The 13,936-nt window shown below is 44.0% G+C and overlaps 1 protein-coding gene and 1 long non-coding RNA gene across 3 annotated transcripts in view; one reads left to right on the top strand and one right to left on the bottom strand.

The window, feature by feature from the left end:
• jmjd1cb (jumonji domain containing 1Cb) overlaps nt 1–13,936 on the bottom strand; it is a 49,269-nt gene that overhangs the window by 24,721 nt on the left and 10,612 nt on the right. Inside the window, exons 1-2 of one of the 2 annotated variants that reach the window (XM_040176361.2) lie at nt 12,676–12,919; nt 2,121–2,234 (exon numbers count right to left, since the gene is read on the bottom strand). Coding sequence is in view for 1 of the 2 variants with exons in the window: in XM_078103256.1 (XP_077959382.1) it covers nt 2,121–2,234 (114 nt within the window). In the remaining variant the exon portion in view is untranslated. Of the gene's footprint in view, nt 1–2,120; nt 2,235–12,675; nt 12,920–13,936 lie in introns of those variants that run through there. The other variant, XM_078103256.1, reaches the window with a different exon arrangement.
• Nucleotides 8,158–10,643, top strand: LOC120819189 (uncharacterized). The gene is made up of 3 exons (XR_005712223.2): nt 8,158–8,271; nt 9,145–9,211; nt 10,506–10,643. It is a non-coding gene; the product is annotated as an uncharacterized LOC120819189 (long non-coding RNA).

Below are 13,936 nucleotides of genomic sequence, written 5' to 3'. Positions count from 1 at the left end.
GGTCGGTCAGATGGGTGAGGGGATGACTGTGGGGATGGGTGAGGGCCAGCCGGTCGGTCAGATGGGTGAGGGGATGACTGTGGGGATGGGTGAGGGCCAGCCGGCAGTCAGGTGGGTGAGGGGATGACTATGGGGACGGGTGAGGCCCAGCCGGTCGGTCAGGTGGGTGAGGGAGTGAATGTCAGAGTGGATGGGGGGTTGAATGTAGCCCAGCAGGCCGGTCTTGTGTGTGACAGAGTGAAAGAGGGGTTGGGGGTCCAACAGGAAGGTGAAGGAGCTCGGGGGGCACTTGGTGTGGGTGCTGCAGCAAGGAGGATATGGAGGAGGGGGGGCTTTAAGGTCCCCCACCTGAAGAGGAAGACGAGGGCCAGCAGGGGAGGCTCTCAGGCAAAGAGAGGTGGGGGGGGGGGCGAGCAGAGGGGAGGCGGGAGGTGGGGAGTGCGAGTCCTCTTCGGGGTGGGGCTCTGCCACCAGCATCTCCTCAGGTGGGACGGTCACCAGCAGGTACGGGACGGGGCAGGTGAAAGCGTTCCTGGTGACCACCAAGAACGAGAGTAGTGAGGGTGGAGACCAGCAGTGGAGAAGTTCTCTCGCTCCGCTCGACATGGCAGCACCAAGAAGAGTGCTGGAGAGTACACCCAGCAGGAGGTCTTCAGACTGAGGAAGATGCTCCTCAAGATCACCAGGGAAGGGGGAAGCGTCCATCCGGCTGAGGAGGATCCTGAGCAGGGGAGCGGCCCACTGACAGAGAAGGAGATGCTTGGAGGAGAACGGTGGGGTCCAGATCGACCAATAGATTATATTGATTATACTTTATATATTTTAGATTATATACCTGCTAAGTGCTGATCAAGAGTTTTGTGAAAGCAATTAGAGGTCGTGATTCTTGTCCCAAAAATGTCAAACTGAAAGTTTTACAGTACCGACATTGAACGCTCCGAGCGAGCTGTGCTGTAAACACCGAACTTTTGCTTGGCGTGAAACGGCAAATAATCAAACTAGTGCATGAAGCTGTTGTTGTAGCCGTCTATTTTATTCATGCAATATACAGTCAGTAGTCAGGTGCCCGCTAAGCAAAGAGTCGCGCTGCCGTTTTTTGAAATATGTATATTTTTTTACATTGAAATATTTATTAGTTTTTAACAACTATTCGAATATATATTTGAATGTAGTAATAGTCGTTGACCTAACGCACAGCCACAACAGAAGCTTACACCCATTCAATTTAGTGCCTTCTGTGGAGCGACAGTATCTGCGCTGTGTCTGTATTCATCAGTATTAAGTGTAATCTGTGAGTCGGAAGTCTGTGCAGATGACAGACATGCTGGCGGTTTATATTGTGGTTAAACCGCGGCCGTGTTGGACGCATTTGGAAGTCAGCGGCTGCAGTGTCCAGCACAGAAAGCGTTTACTCCCTTTGCCACAGCAGGTAGATTTGCTTTGGTTTGATTTCATAGAGTTAACTGGGCCGACATTGAAACCAGTGCTATCAGAAGGCTCATTACCGATCAACTTCACTGCTTTATTCGTTATCCCACTCTGTTTACTAGGAAGCGATGTATTCCATTTAGCTCATTCTAATTGCTATTACTATTTTTATTCTTGTTTGCTTCTTGCAATTTGTATTAATTTTAATTGTATCTTTTTGTATTACCTACAATTTTAATTGTTAGTGTCTAAAATCTCTCTATACAAAATAAAATTAATTGAATTGAACATTTGCACACATGGCAGCAACACATGAGAGTGCTCATTTTTCTCATCCAACTCTCAGCAAATTTACTATATACCGTGTGTACATGTATGTGCACTGTGAGTAGGTACATTTGGAAGTATGCAGTCGTTCAGCCTTGTTTTAGTTCAAATTCATCTTATGTCAAATGAGATGTTTTTGAGGGGGTTAAATAAAATATTGAAAACATTCGATAACTTTATCGAAAGTTATCGCTAAAATAACAGTTTTAGCGATAACTTTTGCGACTGTGTATTGATTTAGAAAGAATAGTTTACAGGCAAATATGTGCACTCTCAAAGAATGGGATTGTATTCGGTGTGCCCTTTAATCGACGTATTAAATGATAATCTCTGGGATGTACGACCAATGTGAGCGTGGTCATTACCTGGTACGGCTGGAAGGCTGAATGGTCAGACAGGAAGTCCAGCTGTCGGTCTAAGAAGAATTCCACTGCGGTTACTGAGGACAACAGGCTCTTTCCCACCACCAGCTTAAATGCCTGCACACAAAAAACAAACAGTATGGTCAACGGCGGCACAGCAGCGAGGACATAATCATTTTCTAGAATTCATAATTTTCATAACAAGTACAAACTATGAATGGAGAATGTATTTGAGGTCTCCATAAAAAAAACGTTATGAACTTTAACAGCCACAATAAGTCGATCAATAAGGCAAAGCACAGAGGAGTGGTTTAGTGGTTAGAACAGCACAAAGGATTGTGGGTCACCCTCCCTGACTTGGACACTGTGCATGCTGGCCGCCTCCAGAAGAAGGCCAGCAACATCTACAAGGACGTCACACACCTGGATCACCCTTTGTTCTGCCATCAGGAAAAAGACTCAGGACTATTAAAACCCAAACTAACAGACTGAGGAACAGCTTTTTCCCCAGAGTGATTTCCGCCATCAAACCCTCACTCAGTGCTGCCGGCGGAAAAAACAGGCAAAAGTAGACAATAGCACGTCACTTCAACGAAGCACCTTCTTCACTATAGTATGTTTTATCGATTTTATTTCATTTAATGTCTTGTCTTAATGTTTTTATACATTCTTTTGTTACTGCTGTTCTGATGAGTCGCCAACTTAAATTTCGTTGTATGTTTTTTTACAATGACAATACAAATCCATGTCCTTATCTGGATTGATTGGGCATTTCCAGCCTCTCAAAAGGTGGAGATTTACACTTTTAATGAGATGAGATTAGATTCAACTTTATTGTCATTGCACAGAGTACAGGTACTGAGACAGGCAGTCTAGCCAGAAGTGCAAGAGAGCAGATAAAGTGCAGAGTATATATAGATCAATGTACAGTGTGAAATATACATGGAGCAGTACATACATTAAGCAGCAGGGTTGTAAATATGAATGACAAGGTAGTGCAAATGTAGCATAGTTGTGCAAATATGGCATAATTGTGCAAAGAAACGGCATACTTGAAGTGCAGAATGTCCAGTGGCTGGAAGGTGGGGTGTCAGTGGGAGAGGTGTAGGGGGGGACTGGGGGCTGTCACTGTGGTGACAGCGGTAGGGAAGAAGCTATTCCTAAACCTGCTGTCGCAAGAACGGAGGGCCCTGTAACGCCTCCCAGAGGGGAGGAGGGCAAACAGTCTATGGCTGGGGGGGGTGAAGTTGTCCTCCACAATGTCACACGCCCTCAGAAGACATATTTTATGCTGGACAGACTGGTGGGGATTGAGGAAGCAGTGATGTGCTGGACAGCGTTCACCCTCTGGAGAGATTTCCGGTCCGCAACAGAGCAACTGCCGCGCCACACCGTGATACAGCTGGTGAGGATGCGCTCGATGGTGCAGGGGTGGAAGTTCACCAGGGTCTGAGGAGCCTTCTTCAGTCTCCTCAGGAACAAGAGGCGCTGGTGACCAGGGTTGAGGTGTTGAGGGTCCAAGAGAGCTCCTGGGAGATGTGGACACCCAGGAACTTGAAGCTAGTAACACGCTCATCCTCCGTCCCGTTAATGGAGATGGGGGCGTGTGTCCACAATAAGCTCCTTGGTCTTCTTGGTGTTGAGTGGCAGGTTGTTGTTGGTGCACCACACAACCAAGTGCTGGACCTCTTTCCTGTAGACCAACTGATCGTTGTTGTTGATGAGGCCAATCACCGTTGTGTCGTCTGCAAAGCTGACAATGTTGTTGGAACTATGTAGGTGAAGAGGTAGAGCGTAGAGGAGGGGGCTCTGCTGGTCTGCTCATGGCCACCTCTTGATTGTCCCTGTCGAAGCTGTTCAGCTCGTCGGGGAAGGAAACTTTGTTCTTTGTACTGCGTCGGACCAACAAATATATTTAAGAGAGACGTTTTCAATATGTCTTAACCAAACCACACATCACATTTTAGATTTTGTTATTTTATGCTGCCTTAAAACATCTGGCTTAGGACAGCAGATATGAGCCTCTCTGACCAGCTCTGGCTCACATACAGTGCCACTGTTGACTGGTGTGCATTGTCTTTTACTAAATAAATAAAAGCAGCTCTGTTTTTAAATACAACTAAACCACAATGGAAAATAATTGTGGGCTGCTTTACTTCTGTAAAAGCGAATGGAGCAGCGTTGCAGCAGAGGAAGGGGAGTGAAGTGAGAGAGATGAATGACAGTAGAGGAGCCACAGAGATTAGAGAGAGGACGTGATGAAAAGAGGCAGAGAGGGAAAAGGAGCTGTGAATACATTAATAAGTAGAAGCAAGGCTGACAGTTCAAAGGCACTATGCTACACACACACACACACACACACACACACTCTGATGATGTCTGTCAGCTGTTACCGCTTGAACGAGACAGACGTCCACATTTCCTCTTTGTGTCCTTCTGTACCGACGTGAATGTAATGCAGCCAAACTATTGGAAAGAGTCACTTCTTATTTTTTATTGCAGCGCAGCTAGAAACTGTGTGTGTGTGTGTGTGTGAGTGGTTTACGGTTACATAACAAGGTCAGTGTGATAGTGAAATTAGAGGTAAGAAACATGACCACTGCGCCCGCCCCCCCATACAGTACACCACACACAGACAACAACCAGGACCACATTTACAAGCAAAACATGACCCCGGTGTTTGTGTGCGTCCCTCCATATCCCGGCCTCCAGAAGGCCGAGCGAAGCTGGCATTCACGCCACACCAAAGGACATTATTTTGGGAACGATACGTTTTGGTTTCCTCCTTCAGCAGCAGTGATCAACAGAAAGCCCTGAAGGCCTTGAGCTGACAGAGTGGTAAAGCGCCCGACGCCATCGGCGTTTTCTCTCAATGTGGCCCAGGACACACAGCGCTATGTGACACCACCGAAGGTAGCTGCTGATCGGAACAGGAAGCCCAGATTTCTAAAAGAAGTGGATTCAGACAGAAGCCAGTCTATGAGTGCAGCGCCACTGCCAACGTGGGGACATCCAGCAAAGGTGCTGCTTTGTAAGAACCACTGATGCCACCTCTTGCATGAAGTGCAACGAAAAGGAAAAATAAGTGCCACCATGATGACTTCAAATTATATCTCAGCAGTTGTGGCGTTTGATCATCTTCAAGCCCCCCGCTTTTTCGTGACACAAAGCTAATCTCTTCGTTGTATGTACAAACACTCAACAGGTATACTGGTCAAAAGAAGTAAGTGAGAAACGGTATAATGACCACGTCAGGTTCCTCCTGAAGGGGGTTGCAAGCTGCGACTGTTTGCCCTTCGTCAGAAGCGAAGCCTGTAAGACATCAGGAGGGGTCTAGTAGGTAATCCCAGAATCTGTCTCACCACGTGCCTTTCCTTAAAAGGTGGGGGTTGGCCCGGCTGCCATAGGACGGTAGAGGTTCAACTTCCCATTTTCATAAAATCCTGTGTGTTGGGAATTGCATGCTCTGATTCAGAGGGAGTCTTTCTATGTACAAATGAACTTTTCAGTAGCAACTACCAGCTGGCTTTATCGGGTACTACTCACACCTAGGAATAAGAATTTCTTTCTTTAGAGGCTAATTGGTTTGTGTGGATTGTTTAGCAGCCCCTTGTCGACTTTGATGGCAACAGACTTCAAATAATCGCAAAGCAAATAGCTATCTTAGTTACATAATTCTCCCTGGGACAGAGAGGCTGATGTGTGCACCTACAGCTGCTTTGGGTTCATCTGAGCCCATAGAAACATGTCAGGGGAGATGGAAGAATTTTAATTTCTAGACTCAGACAGAGCTCAGCCTCCATCTGTGGATCGCTGCTCTCATTCCTCTCTCTCCCCCGAACTGAAAGGACCTGACAGTCCCTCTAAAAACAACCACACACACACAGACACACACACACATCCCACTCTACCGCAATTGGGTCACATCTGCCAGTGTTCCGGGAAACAGCATTCTGTCACTGCGTATTTCCAGACGGGCGGCAGCAGAGTGGATGAGACGCGTTCATTCTCCAAGCACATTCACACCAGTCGACATACAGAGAAACTAATGCCTCCTTATGGACACTGCATATCCACACACGCACGCATATGCACACGCCGGGGCAAAAACAAATGCGTTCAAGAGGACAGACATAAGACGACGCATTTCTGAGGGAAGTGAACACAAGACATCCTTTGACGTTCGGCGTGTGTCAAATAGTTGAACAGAAAAGGTGCAGCAGAACGTAAAGGAGATGGAGAGCTGATGATGGAGCACATGCATGGCAAAGTGACCTAGAGAAGCTACGCCACACACACACTGAAGCTTTCAGGGGGCATTGTTTGATGAAGGTCAGAGAGACACAGTGTTATATATAAAACAGGCTGGATAAACATTTGAAAAGTAACAGCCCATTGGAGAGGTTCCCAGGTGAGAGGCCGTAGACGGGAACCTTTTGTCTCCTGTTGTGTCATCTGACATGTAATGTACCACCCGGGGGCACTGGGAGCTTCCTCGCGGGACCAGAATGTTGAGTTTCCAATTACCTTATATGGGAAGTGATTAGGGGTGGGAATCTCTTGGCACCTCACGATTCGATTCCGATTCAGAGGTCAACGATTCGATTCCAAACCGATTATCGATTCTAAACTGATAAAACGATTATCGATGCATCTCGATTTTCTAAATTTTCTCAAATCTGAGTTTGAGTTTTTTATAAGAGAAAAAAAAAATCTTTGTCACAAATATGATTTTCTATCAACAATGCAAGAACCAATGCAGCTTGCATTTCAACACAATGTGGAAGTAGCCGATGTAAAAATATATTAAACAGATTCATTTTTCTTTTAAATTATTAAAGAAAAAGCTGCTCTTAGTCAATGATAAGAAGAAGACTTCAAACACAAAATGCCCCTTTTATTATGGGTAATAAGCAGCATATCCCTGAGACAGAAAATAAGTTATGCTACACAATAATACGCTACTTTATGGCGTTTGCATTTCAACACATTGCACAGCGTTTGTATAGCTGTGTCGGTAAAGTATCGCAGAGAAGGTATTTTGTATTGTACTCCAGTGTATTCACCATTCCCCGAAAACCCACGTTCTCCACAACTGAATATGGCCTTAAATCCACTGCAATAAATCTGGCAATGGATTTAGTAATCCGTTTTGCCCTCTCTGAGTTGCGTTGCAGTTGTACCAGTGCCTGACTAACAACTCCATCAACTGTAGATGCTGCGACAGTGGACCAATCACACCTTGCAGAACCCTTCAGTGATTGGCTGCAAGCGGAACCATACAAATAGTTGTTTTATTCTAATTCTGGGTTGAAACAATGGCTTAAGGGCAGGTAGTGTTCTATTGGAGATGTTCTTCATACTTCTTGCTACTGGGTTCCTTAGGTCAGTGCCCTGATGGTTTGGTGTACTGAAATCCAGCCCTAGTGGTTTACTGATTGGTATAGGCCCTGTGCCAATTATTGTATTTTTATATAACAATTTTATAAAATATTTTATACAAAAAACAAACACAAACTCAGAACTAAATAGATCCTATTCACCTAAGAACATGATTTGTCACCTCTTTCAAACAGGAAACGCTTGTATTTACACTGAACAACGAGTCAAAACATCCAGGTGGTCTGTAGACACGGCTGTGGGGACACTGGGGTTTAGATGAGGCTCCCCGTTAAATCTAAACTGGTAAACAGGTTGATGGGGGGTGAGGGATGAACGACGCGTCCCAGCAGGATGAATAGAAAACAGGTCTCTCTGTGCCACTGCTACATTCCAGCTGGTCTCCAGCATCAGCAGCTACCACAGCCTCCATCATACAGCACAACAGACTCTCATTTGTACTTTCATCCCAACAAAAACGCCAATAAAAATAAAGGTCACGGTGTGTTCAATACCAAATAGCCGAATTAGACAGCTGTTGATCAGGCAACAATCAGCTGCAGCTCCTGGGTGTTTCAAAATGTCAAGCTCTTGACAAGATATGAATTATTCAATGTGAAGGGGAGTCATGACAACTGCAAACACACGGTGCATCAACAAAGAGGAACTGAGGTTATGAGCTGAGGTTACAACCTGAGAGTGAGAAAGAGGATTCTAAAAGACAAATCCACACAAAGATTATCTAGAAAATCCAGCTGGAGCAATGAATGCAATGGTGGGTTAATTCTTTATTTATTTTGCATGTGATTTCATGTTTCTTCATTTGTACATGTATGTGTGTATATATATTAGGCCTGGGGGATGTTGACGTGTTAAATTAAAACTGACAATTATTTTTAACTTAAATTGTTAGTGCCCTGGCAAGTAGCGATTTGATTTGATAAGAATTAATTACAATTTGGGATTATTTAAATTGAGATTTACAAGAAACTGTTACTGTTCAAAGGAAATATTGTTGTTAAAAAGCTCCAGTGTTTCCACGTCCATTATATTGTGTGTGTTGGGAGGAGGGGGTGGCGGCCTGTCCTTCCTGTTTATGGTCTGTTTTATTCTAAATGGACCATCGCAATTACTAAATGAAGACTTGAAACTAGAAATAGAGACCACAAACCCATGTTTACATCAAGAGACTAGAGTTGTTTTCAGAATGAGTTATATACAACCAGAGGAGTACTTGGTGGCAGTAGAGGTATCAAAATACTGTATACGGCACTTTGTCATAGCCTTGATATTTCGGAAGAGGAGGTTGTGTCAAAAAACAACAAAATGAAATACAAATGAACTACTATTGGATGGATAGCTCTCAAGATAATGAAAGTGCCATGTCAGTTAATACTTTCATCTTGTCAGGGATACGCCTTGAGATGCATTCAAAAGCTCATTAAACATGATTAATTGGCTACTTCAGCCATTTAGTATGGCACTTTGATAAATTTGAGGGAAGGGAAGGTAAAAAAGAAAGTGCCAGGGGTGGAGATATCTCAATGTTACATCAGTTTGGCTCCATGAACATTGTAAATCCCACAGAGAGAGATCAGGGACAGGAATTTGAAAATATATGAATATGAATTTATTTTTGGTTTAACAGATGTCCCTTCAGTCCCGTCCAATAGATCGCTGACTCAGCACAGCCGCCGGATGATGCCATCTGAATGGTAAGGTATCGTAACACTCAGTAACAGTGACCTTTTATTGTCAACAATTCATCCAGGCTGAGAGTCTGATGTTCCTCTACTGTATGACTGTATGACTATGTTGATGTTACTGTCTGACTGTATAGTACATGGAGTTTAAGCGATAGTTCTGAAAGGAAGACTCTCTTTTTACGGAGTTTTCTCTGCTGTTGGTGTCAGTTGTCATTTCGGCCCAAAACCAGATTCGAATAGTCATTTCAGCGCGCACCAGATGCAAAACGTCTGGCTTTTCGGACAGGATAGTAGGAGCTTCAATAGATATAGCGTCCAGTATACCTAGGACCAAGGACTCGTCTCTGTTCTTGTCTTGCTGGACCTCAGTGCCGCATTTGACACCAATGATGATTGTATCCTGTTGCATGATTGGTTTTGAAGGAACTGCACTGAGCTGGTTTAAGTCGTATTTATCAGAGTGGTGAATCCTTGATGACCACCAATTTTGGTCACGTAGTCCCACAAGGTTCTGTGTTTGGACCAATTCTATTAATCCTGTATATGCTTCCTTTGGGCAATGTTATCATAACAAAAAGCCTAGACCATTGTTATGTAGACGGTATCCAAATGTATCTGTTGATCAAGCCAGATGAGACCGACCTGCTCATTAGGGTTCAAGAATGACTTGGAGACAAAACTTCCTGGTGCTAAACTCCCACAAGACAGAAGTTATCCTGTCTCCAAGTGAAACATTTGTTCATACGTTTGACTTGATTACTGCAATTCTTTGTTATCAGGCTGCCCTTGTAAATCTCTTAAGCCTCTCCAGTTGATTCAGAATGCTGCAGCACGTGTATTAACAAGAACTAAGAAAAGGGATCATATCACTCCTGTATTAACTTCTCTGCACCGGCTCCCTGTTAAATAAAGACTAGAATTTAAGGTACTTTCCTCACCTACAAGACACTTGCTGGTGAGGCGCCGTCTTATCTTAAAGAGCTTGTAACAGTATATTGCCCTACAAGGCAGCTGCGCTCCATAGATGCTGGTTACTTGTTGTTCCTAGGGTTTTAAAAAGTAGGATGGGGCCAGAGCCTTCAGTTATCAGTTTAAAACTTTCCTCTTTGATAACGCTTATAGTAAGGGCTGGCTCAGGTTGGCCTAAACCGGCCCTTAGATAAGCTGCTAATCCTAGACTGCCGGGGACTTCTTTGGACACACCGCGCTCCTCTCTATCTGTCTCTCTTTCTCTCTGTGTCTCTATACAAAATGACATTAATTCACACCACTAATTCAGCTTTTGTGTTTTCTCGCCCCGCAGGTTTCATCCAGACCCTGTTCCTGCCGTGGGCCTGCTGACAACTTCTGCTATCATCATTATTATAAATATGAATCACATTACTATTACTGTCATCATAATTCAACATTACCCGCTTTGCTTCTTTCCTGAAGTCTGTGCTTTCCCTAATTTCTGTTATAGGAATTGAATGTATTGTACATCTTATGTGTTGTTCATTCTGTACACATGACATCCATTGTAGTTTGTCCCGCCTCGTTCTCCTTAAGGTTTCCTCCTTTTTTTCCCATGGAAGGGTTTTTGATTTTTTGGAGAGTTTTTCCTGTGCTGATGTGAGGGTTTCGGGAAAGAGGATGTCGCATGTATACAGAGTAAAGCCCTCTGAGGCTAATTTGTCATTTTTGGCTATACAAAATAAAATGAATTGAATGAATAAATGTATTGTTGATTTGGAACTAGTCTCTTCTGATTGAACTGCAACCAGAATCATTTAGCCGACTGTGCACATTCATGTTCAGCTTCAAATCTCAGTGGTAAATGGACTATACATGTACATCTTTTTCCTTCCTTTCACTCAAAGCTCTTTAACACAAAATGTCATCATTTTAAAAACATCAAAACAACTATTGGAATGTTTTTAATTAATATTCGAATGTAAAAAAACAAAAACAAAAAAAACACAACAGACTGTCTGCTTTGGGGGTGGGCGCGCACCTGTATTGACTATATTGCATGAATAAAATAGACTAGATCGGCTACAACAACTTCATGCACTAGTTTGATTATTTGCCGTTTCATGCCAATGAAAAACAGCACAGCTCGCTCAGAGCGTTCAATGTCAGTACTGTAAAACTTTCAGTTTCAATCACTGAATGAAGTCTGACATATTTGGGACAAGAAACGCCACCTTAAACTGCTTGCACAAAACTCTTGATCAACATTCAGCAATTGTTTAATGTTGTCGTTCATTTAAACCGCGGCGGTGTGGGAGAGAGAGAGGGAGAGAGAGAGATCTGCGGTCTCGGTCATTAGTTCATTTACTTATTTTTGTGTAGCCGGTCTGTTATTGACGTGCCTAATGCGCAACCAGATATTCGAATAGATGGTTTTTTTTAAAGCGAATATTCAAACGTCATTTTTGAGCAATTCTGACAGCCCTACACTCACACATCACAGGCACAGCTACGCAAGCAACTTAGGGTTAAGTGTTTGGCTCAAGTACACATAAGACGACTACTGGAGCCGGGGATTGAACCGCCGGCCTTTTGATTGAAGGACGACCCCCTCTCCACTGAGCCACAGTCGTCCACTGAAAGCCTGCGTTCTTATTACAATTTATTTTCTGCTTTCTCTCCTTCTGGGACAAGGACATTCTTTTTCCCCAAAGGGGGTGCAGCCTTAAAGATTTCCAACCCCACACAAACGAGTTTGAGCTCTCACTCCTGTTTAGGCTTCCCCAGAGGCACAGGAGACGTTTTACAATCTTCACAGGCTGGTTACTACTTTTACTTGACTGAGAAAGGCCACAAAGAACTAGCTGTGCATCTTAAAGCGGATGACCTTGTGATGGAAAAGCCTAGAAACATTGTTAATCAGACAGTGAAATGTCCTCGACGGGAACAATGTTCACTGCTGAGCAGGTACATCGTGTACAGGACACGTGCAATGATTTACCACCTTCCACCCTGACCAAAAGATATCCAGACAAAATCAGAAGAGCAGCAGAGGCTGGAGATTCCAGGTCTGCGTTAGAGGAAGAGAAGGTTGACCGGGTAATGGACAAGTCAATCACAGAAAATAGGGAGGATTAAAACTGGAATCCACTGACAATCCACACATTTTGTGTTAATCAACGACAAATACAATAGTCAATCATTTTGGAAAATCTGCTCAACTCAATCATACAGATTATTACAATATAGAATTTGACAACGCTGTGGTATAGATGACATCAGCATTAAGTGGTAGGGAGGTTTAGAGAAGGCAGCATCACCTGCACGACTGTTGCAGGCCACACACACACACACACACACACACGAGCAGATTAGGGAGACCATTCAGTCTATTCTAGGTAATGTCCCCAGCTCTCTGGCAGTCTTTTACTTTAGTTGCACAGATCGAGTCAGCTCTGGTTTTCCGATGACAAACAGCAGCAATGTGTGCGACTGCAGGGGATAGAAATCTGTAACGTTACCTCTCTGCTCCGTCTCCAAGCAACGTCAAGGAGCAACGGCTCAGAAGAAAAACACTCGACAAAACTAGCTTTCTTCCAGCGATCAGGGGGGAGAGGCAGGAAGGATGACGAGTGTCAAAAAAAGAGACAGAACAAGAGCGATGTGGTTTCTTCTTGTGGCAAGAAAAGACAGATGGGAGAGAAAGAAACAGTAGAGGACGAGCTACACGGCCGACATTTTAACTGCTGCTGATGAAAGGAGGGGGAGAAAGGAGAGAGAGAGAGAGAGAAGGAGGGACGGAGGCAGGGCCGGCCGACGCACTCTTCCTGTGTGCGTGTGTGTGTGTGTGTGTGTGTGACGCAGCCTCCCTCTCTCTTACTCACCCCTCTTTAAATGTCTCTCCTGCCTCTCAGCTCTCTCTATATCAATCTGTCTCACTCCCACTCCTCCCCGTCTGCTGTTCAATGGAGCTTTGAGTCATTCCCTTTCATACATTTAATAACATCTGCGTATCAAGACAACATCGGTGTAAATAAAAAGTTAGAATGTCTAAACTCTAAATAATTAGTAAGTAATCTCCACATGGTGAGGAAAAACGGTATGAGCAATAAGGCGTAGTTCTTTCATTTCCACCTAGTGATTATTTACTTACATGGCATCATATTGATCTTGTAGCTTCATACAGGGATGTTTGATAAAGGTCAGTCACTAATAGAATATTCCTTGGAAATGTGCAACCCTAAATTGGAAGCTTTACTTTGGAATTAACAGGGATATACGGGTATTAACTGGACATTTTGGAGGTAATATGTCTTGTCATCAATGACAAAACAAAATATTTGTTTTAACCTTTTCTTGCCTCAACGTTTTTTGGCCTCTGCTCTGAAAATGGCAACAACAACAACAGCACTGCATAGCGTAAGCGCGAAAAGAATCAATATAGAAAGACAACCAGCCACTCGTATCTGAGAAGCGAGGGAACCATCACAACCACTCCAAACATGTTCGGTCATTACCTCACCCGGATGACTCGCACTGATTGGAGTCAGACAGAATTGCTTTTGAATGAAATTGAATGTGTCTGTTGGTAAGCAAGGGTCGCTAATTAGCATTAGCTTTCCATTAGCTACCGCGGTCAACCGCGAATGCGTGACGGGATTTTTTTTTCCTATGAAGGCGATCAACCGGTTCATAGCAAACAATCAAGCTCTGATCGCTCTGATTAATCCGGTCATCAATGTGCAGAATTATTCTCTGCTAGTAGTAGACACACAGCTGTGT

Source organism: Gasterosteus aculeatus, chromosome 5 (genome assembly GCF_964276395.1).
Source record: "Gasterosteus aculeatus chromosome 5, fGasAcu3.hap1.1, whole genome shotgun sequence".
In the NCBI taxonomy this organism is placed as follows: Eukaryota; Metazoa; Chordata; class Actinopteri; order Perciformes; family Gasterosteidae; genus Gasterosteus; species Gasterosteus aculeatus.
Note: the sequence above shows the minus strand (reverse complement) of the source record. Positions and strands in the feature narration are given on the sequence as shown.